At 37.3% G+C, this 16158-nt stretch overlaps 1 protein-coding gene across 1 annotated transcript in view; it reads right to left on the bottom strand.

The window, feature by feature from the left end:
• TNFAIP8L3 (TNF alpha induced protein 8 like 3) overlaps positions 1–13910 on the bottom strand; it is a 101958-nt gene extending 88048 nt beyond the window's left edge. Inside the window, exons 1-3 of the mRNA XM_043980477.1 lie at positions 13847–13910; positions 9944–9985; positions 7968–8099 (exon numbers count right to left, since the gene is read on the bottom strand). Of these exons, the coding sequence (XP_043836412.1) occupies positions 7968–8099; positions 9944–9985; positions 13847–13910 (238 nt within the window). The remainder of the gene's footprint in view (positions 1–7967; positions 8100–9943; positions 9986–13846) is intronic.
• Between the last annotated feature and the right edge of the window lie 2248 nt (positions 13911–16158).

Genomic DNA, 16158 nt, shown 5'->3' with positions numbered 1-16158 from the left:
TGGTTTAAAGGGTTTTCTCTTTTGGTTTCTAATGGCCTGTACACTTCATGCTAGAAAAAGAAAAGAGAAGATGATATCCTCAACAAAGGAGTTAAGTAAAAGGTGGAGTTGATGATGTGTTCCAACAAGAACCTGAAAGCAAGATTTTCAAATGAAAATATTTGTTGTGGATAACACAGAGGTAGATAATTGAGAATTGTTACTAAATTTATTACAGTCATCCTTTAAAAACCCTTTTCTTGCTTTGATTGAAATAGTAAATGCTACAATTCCAAATAACTGAGAACTCTAAAGAAATTATGTTGCTAGGAAACAAAAAAGGGTTTGTACTTTTTCTAGACAAGTTTTCCTTTGCCTCTGCATATTTTTCCCCTGGGCTCCCATCACCTGCCATCCATTGCTCCTTCTCTCCTTATAGATGTCCATTCTTTTTCAGCCACAAACATTTCACAAATTTGTAAAATTTTGCTTTCATAAAAATGACCAAATTTAAATTATGACCACCAAGTCCATTAAGGAACACTCCTGTCTTGCTTCTTTGAGGCAATGAAGGATGAAAGAAAATCCATGCAACTATTTGATTTTATTATGAATGTTTTGGGGATGAAACATCTGGAGAAAGAGTAAAAAAAGTCAGTCAGTCCAGATACCCTTTTTAGCTTATGTCAGGAAAGCACCAGCTATTAGATATACCTGAGTAAGCTACTGGATGACTGAATTTTATCTTTTTATCCAGATGTCTTGGCTTTGTCTTGAGAGTTTGTGAAAACCTTAAGAGTTTCGGGCTGAAAAGAAAGATTGGATTATAAATTCCTTTTTAAAATAGCATAGGAATCTGAAAGTGTTCCTAAATTACTTTAGTGCAATTAGATTCTGAAACTAGCTCTTCATCTTTTGATTAAGAACAGGCATAATATCTGTTTGATTCAGTTTAATAATATTTTTCTTTTGGGTGGGCAATGAGGGTTAAGTGACTTGCCCAGGGTCACACAGCAAGTAAGTATCGAGTATCTGAGGCCGGATTTGAATTCAGGTCCTCCCGAATCCAGGACTCGTGTTTTATCCACTGTGCCTCCTAGCTGCCCCACAGTTTAATAATATTTTATATCCTCTTATTATCTATACTAAAGTGCTACCCTGCAGTGTCATCACAGCCTGGTGGTGATGTTGGGTTCTTGAGCGTACAGTGATGGTTGCCACCAAGTCTGAAAGGAGAGAATTATAGAATCATGAACCTCAGTTAGAAGGGGGCCATCTTGTCCGACATATACCTGAATCTTCTCTACAAGGAACCCAACAAGGGGCCATGAAACTTTTCTGTGAAGACCTTTAATGTGAATCCCTGACTCCTGAGCCAGCCCAATTCCACTTTAATTGTTAGAAAACTTCTTTATTGCAGATCTAAATCCACCTGTCTGCAAATTTCACTCACCAGAATTCACCAAATTTCTGCACTCTAGGGTCAAGGAAGATAAATACTCAAAGATAGCCATAATTCTCTCTAAAACACATATACTTTAAACTTTCTTTACTCCAGGCTAAACATCTATGCTCCATGCAATTAATTCTCATGTGGCATGATCTCAAGGCCCTTCACTGTCCTGGGCAACCAACTGTGGATGCTCTCTAGCTTAACTATGCCCTACTTAAGGGGCAGCTAGATGGTGCAGTGGTCTTTATGTAACCCAAGACCACATGAACTTTTTTGGTTTCACATTGTTTACATATCTTGACTTTGCAATCCATTCTTCCCTTCCCCCTTCATAGTTTTCAGATGAGCAGTTATCTGTCCACATCTCCCCTGTCTTGTGCTTATAAAGTTGATTTTTTGAATGCAAGTGTAAGTTTTACATTAATCACTGTGATAGGACAAGTATTTCCCTGATATAACTTCCTTCATCCTACCAGCAATAGAGATTTTATTTAAAGGAAGCCAAAGCTACTGGACCTGATTGACCTATATGATTAATTCCAGCTTCCCTGATGAAATTTCCTTCCTACTCATATCCCATCTTTGCAACCTACTAAACATGGAGTAGGCCCATAATACAACTGCCTTTGAGACTTGATACCCAGTTTCCTTGGCATGGCTTTCTGGTCATCTAAGGGCATAAAAAGTCCTAGCTATGCAGTCTAGACCACTTAGACTTGGTGGAATTTTTTTTTGAATTTAATAATGTTTTATTTTTCCTAATTACGTCAAGACAATTTTTAGTTTTCATTTTTACAAGATTTTGAGATCAACATTTTTCTCCCTCCCTCCGTAAAATGATATACATGTGGTATGTGAAATACATTTCCATGTTAGTCATAATTGTGAAAGAAGCAAAAGACCAAAAGAAAAAAAACATAAAAAAGAATAAAGTAAGTGAAAAAAGTATATTTCAATCTGCATTCAGTCTATTAGTTCTTTTTTTTTTTTTTTTGGCGAGGCAATTGGGGTTAAGTGATTTGCCCAGAGTCACACAGCTAGTAAGTGTCAAATGTCTGAGGCTAGATTTGAACTCAGGTTCTCCCGAATCCAGAGCTGGTGCTCTATCCACTGCACCACCTAGCTGCCCTATCTATTAGTTCTTTATCTGGATGTGGACAGCATTTTCCTTTGTGAATCTTTTGTAATTGTCTTGGATCATACTGTCGCTGAAAAGAACTGAGTCATTCATAATTGATAATCACATAATGTTGCTGATACTGCATACAATGTTTTACTGATTCTGCTTATGCCACTTTGTATCAGTTTGTACAAGTTTTTCTAGGTTTTTCTGAAATGTGCCTGTTCATCATTTCTTAATGCACAATAGTATTCCAGTACAATCATATACCACAACTTGTTTAGCCATTCCCCAACTGATGGATATCTCCTCAATTTTCAATATTTTGCCACCATGAAAAGGGATGCTGTAAATATTTTTGCACTTGTAGGACCCTTTTCCTTTTTTATGATCTTTTTGGAATACAGATTTAGTAGTGGTATTGCTGGATCAAAGGGTATTCATTGTTTGGTTTTTCTTTGGACATAATTCCAAATTGCTCTCCAGAATGGCTGGATCAGTCCACACTCTACCAATAGTTTACTAATGTCCCAATTTTCCCACACACTCTCCAAGATTTATAATTTTTCTTTTTTTAAATAAAGATATTTTAATGTTTTCCAGTTGAATGTAGAGATAGTTTTCAACATTTGTTTTTGTAAGATTTCTAGTTTCAAATTTTTCTCCCTCCCTCCCCTCCCTCCCCCCTCCCCAAGACAGCAAGCAATCTCATATAGGTTATATATGTACAATCACATTCAACATATTTCTGCATTAGTCAGGTTATGAGAGAAGAATCAGAGCAAAAGGGAAAAACCTCAAAAAACAAAAACAAAATAAAAATAGTATGCTTCAATCTGCATTCAAACTCCACAGTTCTTTTTCTGAATGTGGAGAGCATTTTCCATCACGAGTTCTTTGGAAGTATTTTGGACCATTGTATTGCTGAGAAGAGTCAAGTCTATCACAGTTGATCAACACACAATGTTGTTGATACTGTGTACAATGTTCTCCTGGTTCAGTTCATCTCACTCAGCATCAGTCCATGTAAGTCCTTCCAGGTTTCTCTGAAATCTGCCTGCTCATTGTTTCTTACAGCACAATAGTATTCGATTACATCCATATACCACAATTTCCAATTCCTTGCCACCACAAAAACAGTAGCTATAAATATTTTTGTACATGTGGGTCCTTTTCCCTTTTTTATGATGTCTTTGGGAAGAAGACCTAATAGTGGTATTGCTGGGTCAAAGGGTATGCACAGCTTTATAGTGCTTTGGGCATAGTTCCAAATTACTCTCCAGAATGGTTGGATCAGTTCACAGCTGACATTTATCATTTTCCTTTCTGTCATATTTGCCAATCTGATAGGTGTCAGGTGGTACCTCAGAGTTGTTTTAATTTGCATTTCTCTAATCAATAGTGATTTAGAACATTTTTTCATATGGCAATAGATAGCTTTGGTTTCTTCATCAAAAAACTTCCTGTTCATATCCTTTGACCATTTCTCAATGGGGGAATGACTTGGATTCTTATAAATTAGATTTAGTTCCTGATATATTTTAGAAATGAGGCCTTTATCAGAAATACTGGCTATAACAATTGTTTCCCAGCTTTCTGCCTCCCTTCTAATTTTGGATGCATTGCTTCTGTTTGTACAAAAACTTTTCAATTTAATGTAATCAAAATAATCCATTTTGCAATTCATAATATTCTCTATCTCTTGTTTGGTCATAAACAATTATCCTTTCCCTAAATCTGAGAGGTAAACTATTCTTTCCTCTCCTAATTTATCTATGGAATCACCTTTTATGTCTAAATAATGTACCCATTTTGACCTTATTTTAGTATAAGGTATAAGATGTTGGTCTATGCCTAGTTTCTGCTACACTATCTTCCAGTTTTCCCAGAAGTTTTTGTTAAATACTGAATTCCTATCTCAGAAGCTGGAGTCTTTGGGTTTATCAAACAGTACATTACTAAAGTCATATAATTTTTCTTTTTTTGTCACATTAGGCAATCTAATAGGTATGAGGTAGTACCTCAAAGTTGTTTTAATTTTCATTTCTCTAATCAAAAGTGATATGCCTATAGGTAGCTTTGGTTTTGTCTGAAAACTTCCTGTTCATATCCTTTGATCATTTATCAGTGGTTGGAGAATGGTTTGTATTCTTATAAATTTGACTCCGTTCTCCATATATTTGGGAAATGAGGCCTTTATAAGAGAAATTTTCTGTAAAGATTGTTTCCCATATTTCTGCTTTCCTGCTAATCTTGGTTACATTGGTTTTATTTGTGCAGAAGCCTTTTGATTTAATATAACCAAAATTATCTTTTTTACATTTTGTAATGCTCTTTATCTCTTGTTTGGTCATGAACTTCTCCTTTAAGAATTTGAATGCTATACCACTTGGTGCATATATGTTTAGTGTTGGTATTATTTCATTGTCTATATTACCTTTTAGCAAGATGTAGTTTCCTTCCTTATCTCTTTTAATTAAGGTCTACTTTTGCTTTTGCTTTGTCTGAGATCAGGGTTGCTACCCCTGCTTTTTTAACTTTAGCTGAAGCAAAACAGATTCTGTTCCCTTACCTTTATTCTGTGTATTTCTCTTTGCTTCAAGTATGTTTCTTGTAAACAACATATTATAGAATTCTGATTTTCAATCCACTCTGCTATTCACTTCCATTTTATGGGACAGTTCATCCCATTCACATTCACAGTTATGATTACTAACTGTGTATTTCCCTCCATCCTATTTTTCCTCCTGTTTGTCCTCTCTCCTTTCACCCTTTCCTTCCTCGACAGTGTTTTGTTTCTGTCTACCACCTCCTCCTGTTTGCTGTCTCTTCTTTCAGTCCCTCCCCTCTTTTTACTTAATCTTCTCCCCTCCCACTTGCTGTCAGGTAAGATAGATTTCTGTATTAAACTGATTGTGTATATTATTCCCTCTTTGAATCCATACTGATAATAGTAACATTCAAGTAATGCCCATTGTCCACCTTCCCACCTTGCCCTCCACCGTAATAGTTTTTTTGCACTTCTTCATGTGAATTAATTTACCCCATTCCATCTCTTCCTTTCTTCTACACCTAATATATTCTTCTTTCTCATCCCATAATTATTTTTATGCCATTCATTCAAATTCATCTTATACCCATATCCTCTATGTGTATTCCTTCTAGCTATGCTATTAGTGGTACAATTTTTAAGAATTAAAAGTATCATTTTCCTAAGTAGAAATATGAACAGTTCAGCTCTACTGAATCCCTTATGTTTTCTTTTCCCTTTTTCCCTTTTTAGACTTTTCTATTGATATTGGAGATCAAATTCTTTGTTCAATTCTGGTCTTCTCCTTATGAAAACTTGAAATTTTTCTATTTCATTGAATGACCATTTTTTCCTTTGAGGCATTGTGTATAATTTTGCTGGGTAGGTGATTCTTGGTTGTGGTACTAGCTCTGTTGCCTTCTGGAATGTCATGTTCCATGGCCTCTGATCTTTTAATGTTGCAGTTGCAACTACTAAGTCTTATGTAATCCTGGTTGTGGCTCCCTGATGTTTGAATTGTTTCTTTCTGGCCACTTGCAATATTTTTTTCTTGATATGCAAGTTCTGTAATTTGGATATAATGTTCATGGAGTTTTTATTTTTGGGATCTCTTTCCTGAGGTGATTGGTGGGTTCTTTTGATGCATATTTTGCTCTCTGGTTCCAGAATATCAGGGAAGTTTTCCTTGATAATTTCTTAAAGATGTTGTCCAGGTTCTCCTTTTGATTATGGCTTTCAGGTAGTCCAATGATTCTGACATTATCTCTCTGGATCTATTTTCTAGGTCAGCTGTTTTTCCAATGAAGTATTTTACATTTTCTTCTATTTTTCATTCTTTTGAATGTGTTTGATTCTTGATGTCTCATAGAGTCATTAACTTCCACTTTCCCAATTCTAACTTTCAAAATGTTTTTTCCTCAGTTAGCTTTTGTACTTCCTTTTCCATTTGGCCAAGTGTACTTTTTAAGGAGTTTTTTTTTTAAATCATCTTTTATTTTATTTTTTCTAATTACATGTGGAGATAGTTTTCAATATCCAATTTTGTAAGATTTTCAGTTCCAAACTTTTCTCCCTTCTTCCCTTCCCTCCCCACTCCTGAAGCCAGCAAGAGATCTGATATAGGTTACAAATTACGATCATCTTAAACATATTTCCACATTAGTCATATTGTGAGAGAAGAATCAGAACAAAAGGGAAAAACCACAAGAAAGAAGAAACAACAACAAAATTAGTATGCTTTGATCTGTATTCAGACTCCATAGTTCTTTTTCTGAATGTGAAGGGCATTTTCCATCATGAGTCTTTTGGAATTGTCTTGGATCATTGTATTGCTGAGAAGAGCTAAGGCTGTGACACACAGTTGATCATCACACAATGTTTCTGTTACTGTGTACAGTGTTCTCCTAGTTCTGCTCACATTCAACATCAGTTCATGTAAGTCTTTCCAGGTTTTTCTGAAATCTGCCTGCTCATCATTTCTTGTAGCACAATAGTATTCTATTACATTCATATACCACAACTTATTGAGCCATTCCCTAATTGATGGGTATCCCCTCTCTTTCCAATTCTTTTCCACAACAAAAATAGTTGCTATAAATATTTTTGTACATGTTGGTCCTTTTCCTTTTTTATGATCTCTTTGGGATATAGACCTAGTAGTGGTATTGCTGGGTCAAAGGGTACGTACAACCCCATCACTCTTTGGGCATAGTTTCAAATTGTTCTCCAGAATAGTTGGATCAGTTCACAAAGGAGTTGTTTTCTTCTGTGTATTTTTGTATCTCCTTTTCCATTTGATCAATTATACTTTTTAAGTAGTTGTTTTCTTTTTCCAAGATGTTGGCTTTTTTTCATAATTCTCTTGCATCACTCTAATTTCTTTCCCTAATTTTTCTTCTGCCTCACTTATATGCTTTTTAAAATTTTTTTTTTTTAGTGAGGCAATTGGGGTTAAGTGACTTGCCCAGGGTCACACAGCTAGTAAGTGTGTGTTAAGTGTCTGAGGCTGGATTTGAACTCAGGTACTCCTGACTCCAGGGCTGGTGCTCTATCCACTGCACCACCTAGCTGCCCCTCTTATATGCTTTTAAAGTTTCTTTTTGAGCTCTACCATGAGTTCTTTCTGGGCTTGAGACCCCTTTTCTTTTTTGGGGGGGGTTTGCCTATAGGTTTTTTGATATTGTTGTTCTTTTTTGAGTTTGTGTCTTGATCTTCCCTGTCACCATAGCAACTTTCTATGGTCAGATTATTTGGGGGGGGGGGTTGCCAGTATTTTTTTTTTTTTGGTATTTTCCTTTTCTTTTAAATTTGAATTCTGCTCCCGATATGGAAGGGGCACTGTCTCAGGCTTCTTGTGCTAGGGGCTGCAGACCCTAGTTGTTTACCTGGTGCTACACTGATGTTGCCATGAGGCCCATGGGGGACTCTCGAATCTGGTGTTGTGCTGGGAGTGGGGGTAGGGGTAGGAGGAGGTGGTGTGGAGGGGGTGGGGAAGTGGTGGCTAGTGCTGCTGGAAGCTGTAGGGGTCTGGTGGCTTAATTGGTGCTAAGCTGGGATGCAAATGCTAGTGTCTGATGTGTACTGAGGCCAGTGGGTTGTTTCTATGTTTTCCCAGGGCTACAGTGAAGCACATGGTGGTCTGGCCACCTGAGGCTGCCTGTTTGCCTGGGGCTATTCGGAAGCTGTGGAGGGGGCGGGGTGTTCTCTGAGTTGGAGTCTGCTGTTCCCTTAGATATGCTGAGGCACATGGAGGGGCCTGGTGTTGGTGTTTGCCTGTTCCACCATACTGGGGCTCAGGGTCTTCCATTGGTTTGCTGGGGTGGGGCTCACTGGGACACTTTCTGTCCTGGACTGCATCCCCCTTTTACTAGAGTGAGACAGACCTTTCTTGCTGCTCTTCTAAGTTTATTGGATCAAAGAACTGTTTCTCCCCATCTTTATACTATTCCAAAAATGTGTTTGGAGGTGCTATTTATGTTTGTTTGGAGGTGAATATGGGAGAGTTATGGTGATTTACTATTTACTCTGCTATCCTGGCTCCTAGAATGACTTGGTGGATTTCTGAAGTCTATTCAAGTAAAATTGCCCTGCTTTGCTGAGCAGACAGATTCATTTGTATATAGAGATGAGGAAGGCGACTTCCAGGCAAGTGTCACTGTATCCTTGTTGTATATCCTTTCTGGGTTAGAGCAAACTAAATGTTGGGTTAAATGTTCAATGACTTTTGAGTGCTTCATTTTGTCCCAACATCAAACCTGAACTAAGAGGATGCTGGCATTAGAGTAGGTCTTATGACAATTACTATTAAATTTCATCTTTTAGGGCTGGTCCTGATGTTCAATCTATAGAAATCCTTTTTCGTATTCACTATGTTTTCTATTCGTTTTGACTCAAATATTTATTAGCCATCTGTTATATGCCAGGTACTATGTTAGGCCTGGGAATCACAAAGACAAAAACCAAAAACATCCCTTGATTTCAAAGAACAATACATACTACTGCATCTGATTCCTCCTAGCTCTGTTATAGCAAATTTGATAGACACATCATGTATGAATGTGCTGATTTTTTATTTTTAAAATGCTTGTATAAGCAGGATGGATCAGCTAATTGCTGCTCAGGTGCTAGAAATGACTTAATGAGAGAGACTTATAAGGCTAGAGATGATTATTGAAGGATCTGTTGCCAAGATCCATTTCCACCAGCTCTAAAAGTGGCAGGTTCAATATTCAGGATTGTTGTACCAAAGCTTAAGCTTCCCTCCATCTGGGAAACTGTAGCTATTTAGCCTGAAAGTATGCTGCCAGTTTCACTGATATCAAATATGCTCAATATCAGGCAGGCCACTGCTCTGATGCCAAACAGGCTGGCATCTCCTTTTTGCCCATTAGTCTCATTGTAGCAAAATAGGTCCCTGAAGATAGCAACAGCTAGTCCAGGTCACTTGTTGAAGCAGTATATGATTAATCACCAAGGGGCCCTGATTTTTGAGCTATGCACTGTGGGGGTCAAATTTAATATATGGAGAGTTAATTGGGTGACTCGCTGAAATATTGGGGTCCCAGAAATAATGAAGGACCTCTAGGTTCAAAGCTCCCTCCCCTCTGAACTGCCCTTTTAGATATTTCTCCCAGGCCAATAAGAAAGGAGCCCTACAGCTTCTTTTCCACAAAAGGATCAGATTTTATGACTTGGGAATTAATTAAACCACAAAAGTAAAATTAATAAAAATCAAAGATAAGGAAGTAGGGAAAAAGAAATACAGATAAATTCTCCTAGCTCTGACCTAAGTCTATACAATCCCCAGCTTGTTTCCAATTAAGCTAATTCAAAGGAATGCAGGGCTATTGTGTTCACTCACCACACCTGGGAAGTCGGCTTGTTGCTCGAGCCACGGGAGAGCCTCGGCAGAGGAGAAGAGAAGAGAGCACTCAGAGCCAGCTTTCCGGAAGCGACTCAGCCTCCCCTCAGTGAGTGTTCAATCTTCCTCCCCCAAAAGGGGAGGTCCTTCAAAAACTGCCTATGGAGAGGTTTCTCCTTCTGACCTCAGTAGCATAGTAACTTCAGGGTGGGCCAGGTGTGGCCCCTCCCAAATGAGTCAGCTAAACTCCAATAATTTTTACCACAGCACCTTCATGCTGACTTCATATAGGTCTGATCATTTAGCAGAGATCCCTAGCAGAAGCAGGCTCATTTCCTTTTTCTTTCAGTTAGTTGTATGGGTACATAAATGGATAAATTTTGCTATTGCTAATTAATAAGATGTGAATTCTATCTATGAAAGAGAAGCTGCATGTGTTATGTTCTTCCTCCTACCAAATAGGAATTGGCTGAGTGGAAGCTAATAAATTTTTCCTAGGCTGCATGTATGGTTTATTTCCCCTGAGATGTCCTTGGATTCAGGCAGGGACTAGGGCAAATAGTATGTGAGGGATTTAATTTCTGGGAAGTGGATAGGGAGGGAAAGAGATAAAGTAAGATAGTTCCTGAGGGGATAAACAAAACATAAGGTATGAAAAAGTGACCATATACAGGTAGTCAATAGAATTAGTAGTAGGGCCAAGCATATCTCTCTGTGTTACTCCACCAAAGATCATATACCACATTGACATAATATATTAATGACGTCATTCTTTGGGTTCAATCATTAAATCAGTTACAAATCCACTTAATTTTGCTGTCACCTAGGCTACCTCTTTCCATCTTATCTTCAAAAAGAGTATAAGAAAGTTTATTACTTTTCTAAAAATTTACATGTAGATATAATCTACCCCTGGTTATCCTATCAAAAATGAAATGAGCTTAGTTCTCGATCAAGAAAAGATGTCTCTTTGTAAATTCTTCCTTTTCTAGATGTTCAATAACCATCTCTTTGATAAAATGTTTCAAAATCATGCCAGGAATTCAAGTCAAGATCATTGACATAAATAGTAGACTGTATTATGTACATAGATAATATTTGTAAAGCATTTATCACAGTACCTGGCACATAGTAGGCACTTAATAAATGCTTGTTCCCTTCTTCCCTACTTAGTAAATATTTTAAATTCAATTCACATATGCATTCATTCATTCATTTAAATTCCATTCTCTTTCCTCTTTTGAAAATCAGGAAAATATTTGTTCTCTCGTTCTACAGAACTTCTTCTAACTTTATTATCATTCAAGGATCAATGAAAGTGGCTCAGAAATCACATCCTCCAGTTCTTTTACAACCTAAGGATGTTGTTTATCTGGGCCAAGTGACCTGATTTCATCAAGTGCCACTGGGTTCTTTCTAATTATCTCCTTACTTATCTTGGGTTCAAACTCCTAATTAGTTATTTTTGTTCTGTCCTTTCTAGTACACAAATAATTCTTAGCAGAGAAAAACAGAAAAATAATAATTGTGTAGTTTTGCCTTTTCTTTGTAATCCTTTATCATCCTAACCTCCTTCAGATATAGCAGTCCTGTGATTTTGAAAAATCTTCCTGTTCCCCTTCAATATAGCTTCTTTCCCACCTCATTTGATTTGTTTCTTTTTGTGTTTAGAATTTCATTTCCCTCCCGTAAATTTTTAGGACATGATATCTTATTTATCCTTTTTTCATGAACCCTTTGAAATATGTACTCCCCAATATGTCACAATATGCTTGACTTTCCTCTCTTCTTGCATAAATTCTAAGATGGAGTGGTCACTCCTTTTAAAGGTTCCCTTTGTTTCCATTTCATCAACCAATTCTTCCTTGTTGAGCAGAATCAAGTCCAGAATAGCAACTCCCGTCTTCAGTTCTTCTACCACATGAAAGATAAAATTATTGTTATAATTGAAGAAAGCCAATATTTCATTAGTTGTTCTGCTTTTGGAAGGTAGGGAGCTATAGGAGATGTTTGGATAATTGAAGCCTTATCCCTCATTACTATCATGTAATGCTTCTATTTCTTGAATTCCCCTTCTATATATTGCTTCTGTCCTGGTGGTCTGTAGCATATTCTCAAGACAATATAACTTCTATTTTTTCTCCTCCCAAATAGTTTTCTTGGCCAGGCTGTTTCACTCTGGTTCCTGGATTTTCCCTATGTGAGAATAACTTTTTAGTATGTAATGCTTCTCTGCTTCTCCCCACCACCCCCAGCTTATCTATTCTTTTCCTTTTGTATAAAGTATGCTCTTTCAAGGCCATTTTCTAGCTTTGCGTCCTTGCCTGCCAAGTCTTGGTAATACCATTGAAGTAAAATTTAATTCCTTGCATTAAGATCTCTACTTTATCTTTTTTGTTAGCCATACATTCTGCATTTGTATATGGATATCTCAGATGGTGGGGTTTTTTTGGCTGGTATTTCTTTTCTTGTATTTTGTATTCTCTGAATTACTAGAAATACCTATGGACATTTTTCCAATGTTGTACTACTCTTTATTCTCTCTATTTTGGTAGATGGGGAAATGGGGCTACAACTTGGATGGATGGGTGCTGCAGGAAGTTTTCTCCTTCCTCTTCCCTTTTCATTTTAAAATCCTTTTGAATAGATTTGGAAGACTCCTGACAATAAATTTTTACTAATTCTCCTTGGGTGTACTGTGTTCTTGGTTTAGGAACCCATCATTCCTTTACTTTCAGTGGGGACACCCCCCTGTGTTTCAGTCACTAGAAAAACACTTTATTGATGATTGCCTCAATGTTAGCACCAGTTTGATGAGCTTTTGGTCACAGCAACTCATAAAACAGGCTATTAAAGAAAGGAGGAATATAATATGGCTTTACATCAGTGGAGAGAATACCTATGGTTATGAAATTATGATTTTTTTGGTAAGTAGTGAAGTGACTAGAGTCCTAAGAATAAAAGCATAGAACCTGCATAATTTAAGTCAAATGCAAAGGCACATTCCTTTGTGCTAGATTTTAATTCAGCCTTCTGCTTCCTAAACTTTACATTATTTTCAAAGTTGTAAGATTAAGTGGGAAAAATGGCAGTCTGTGTTGGACACACCATAACCCTTAATGATAGAAAAAACTTTAAAATGGAGATAGACTTTTTCTGGTGATAGCTTTTTATTATTGTTATATGGGCACAAAAGACCTTTTTCCACAATGTAACTCTCCAGCATGGTTTCAAGTTCTTCTGATGATGAGATTATGGAACATTTTCATAGGGGGAAGACCTAGAATATTTGAAAGTTTTGTGATGTGTTAGAAGATGGAGATTGTGTCAGGAGTTGAGAAAGTATGTATGTTGGAAGAGTAGACTGAAGTAACCTGACATCGAGAGGTGATTTGGCTCAGTGTTTATAGAGCCCTGGAATGTATTAGGTTGCCTTTAATGGAAAACCAAACTAGAGAAACTTGATGTTGTGGGACACAGTCTCCTGAACAAGTAATTACTCTCTCTATAGCATATGATTGGCATGTGGGAGCTTCAGAGACTACAGAGTATAGGAACTTAGGAGATCAGCTGTACTTAGAAAAGGTCGACAGCCCAGAGCTAAAGTGAATCTAGTCTGAAGGGGCTATTGAAATCTCCATGCTGATTCTGGAATCCATTTTGACCACTGGTAACATGAGTTGCCTCAGAGAGATGGTTATTTCCTTTTGTTGTCTACTTATTTTCCAATATGCCTTCCTTTGCTATTTTCTCTTAATTAGATACTTTGCTATTTGATTTGTGGTTTGTGAATAGGAAGTTTCAGCCAAGATTTACATACTTGATTGCTCAAATTAACCCACAATAATCCAGTGAGAATAGGTAGGGGCCTAGAGTCAATGTATAAGGGGAGCCCAGTACTACCATCATCATCATAGTAATGGTCGTTGTCAGTGTCATTGTCATCTTCATCATCAGTTTTAGTCATCACAGTGATATGTGTTATCACAGGAGTGATAATGGTAGCAGCAGTTTTAGAGGGAGTAGTAGTATTGACACAGGTGTCTCAAATTGGTGTCTCAAAAATTGGTGTTTTGTGTCTTTTGGGATGTATTTTAAAAGTATAATTATTAATTTTTAAATAAAATCAGGGGCAGCTAGGTGGCACAGTGGATAGAGCACTGGCCCTGGATTCAGGAGGACCTGAGTTCAAATCCAGCCGCAGACACTTGACACTAGCTGTGTGACCCTGGGCAAGTCACTTAACCCCAATTGCCTCACAAAAAAACAAAAAACAAACAACCAAAAATAAAAACAGCTAAGTTTTTGGTTTTCTTTAGTTTGATAAATTAAAATAATGTCCTTTACACTTGAGCATTTGATAAATGTTTTTTTTTAAGTCCCCTACATACACAGCCTAAGGAAATGTGTTGCTTTTGTCTCCATATGTCAGTAATGATACAAGTAGTGACAATAGTGGAAATAGAGGCAGTCATATTGTTGTCAAACTGGAAAGCATTTCTATTATTCTGAATGGTTCTGACTATGGCCCAACTTGAAACTACTTCTACTTATATTATGGTCAAATATAATTTATGTAAAATATCTTATATAGCAAATACTGTATATACATAACACCTGGGGACAACCAACAATTCAAAAGAAGGCTCCAGCAGAGATACCTACCATATGATCAAGGTTCTCTGTGCAACCACAACAAGCTGGCCAGAGGATATTAGTTTAAAGCAAAAGCATTTAATAAAATTGGTTGTTGTTCTTTGTTCTCGAACAGAATCAAAATGACATCATTACTTTGGAGTCAAGTTACAGTGTATCCAACTATGGCTGATCAGACCATTTAGGCACAAATAATCCATTTGTTTAGTATTTTATTTTACCCCTTCCCCCATTACATGTAAAAACAATTTTTTAACATTCACTTTTTAAAACTTTGACTTCCAAATTCTCTCCCTTCCTCCCTCCTCACCCCCCAATTGAGAAGGCAAGAAATTCAATATAGGTTATATATGTGTAGTCACACAAAATATATTTCCATGTTAGTTATCTAGTGAAAAAACATAGACAAAAAAATTCAAGAAAAATAAAGTTTAAAAAAGTATGCTTTAATTTGTATTCAGACACCATCAGTTCTTTCACTGGGGATGAATAGCATTTTTCATCATAAGTCCTTCAGAGTTGTCTTGGATCATTGTATTCCTGAGAATAGCTAAGTCATTCACAGCTGATCATCTTATGATATTACTGTTATTTTGTACACAGTACATTTCACTTTGCATCAGTTTATGTTGTCTTCCCAGATTTTTCTGAGAGCATTCTGCTCATCATTTCTTTTTCTTTTTCATTTTTTTGCAGGGCAATGAGGGTTGAGTGACTTGCCCAGGGTCACACAGCTAGTAAGTGTCAAGTGTCTGAGGCTGGATTTGAACTCAGGTCCTCCTGAATCCAGGACTGGTGCTTTATCCACTGTGCCACCTAGCTGCCCCCTCATCATTTCTTAATAGCACAATAGCATTCTGTCACAATCACATACCACAGTTTGTTCAGTCATTCTCTAATTGATGGGCATCCCCTCAATTTCTAATTCTTTGCCACCAGAAACAAATAGTCCATGTGAACATTTGGGGTGGAGATGTCTCTAAATTTGTGCATTTCACATTTCTTTTGAGCTACTGCAATTCTGCTTTGCTCACAGAGCATAGCACTTTCTTTGATGTGGGCATGCTGTGCTGGACTGCCTTTGCCAGCATTTCCCATGTCACACAATCAATTCCAAGGTTTTTCAGAGAGTTCTTGAGTGTCTTTGTATTGTGTCTTCTGACCACCATGTGAGTGCCTTCCTTGCATGAGTTCTCCATAACATAATCTTTTAGGCAGGTGTGTGTTTGGCATTTCAACATTGTGGCGAGTTCCACTCTCTGCAGTAGAGCTGCTTGGCACTTTAGTTCAAGAAAGGGCCTCAAAAACCCAGGGGTTCTTCAGAATCTTCCTAAGATAATTCGAATGAAAGTGATTTAGTTTCCTGGCATGGCACTGGCATACTGTCCAGTTTTCACAGGCATATACCAATGAGATTATTGAAATGGCTTTGTAGACCTTCAGTTTGGTAGGCAGTTTAATACCTCTTCTTTCCCACACTTTCCTTTGGAGCCTCCCAAACACTGAGCCAGCTAAGGCAACACATGCATCAACCTCATTATCAATGTGTACATCCCTCG

The sequence above is a fragment of the Dromiciops gliroides genome, chromosome 2, assembly GCF_019393635.1.
Source record: "Dromiciops gliroides isolate mDroGli1 chromosome 2, mDroGli1.pri, whole genome shotgun sequence".
Classification (NCBI taxonomy): domain Eukaryota; kingdom Metazoa; phylum Chordata; class Mammalia; order Microbiotheria; family Microbiotheriidae; genus Dromiciops; species Dromiciops gliroides.
The sequence above is the reverse complement of the archived record's forward strand: the minus strand, read 5'-3'. Positions and strand labels throughout refer to the sequence as shown.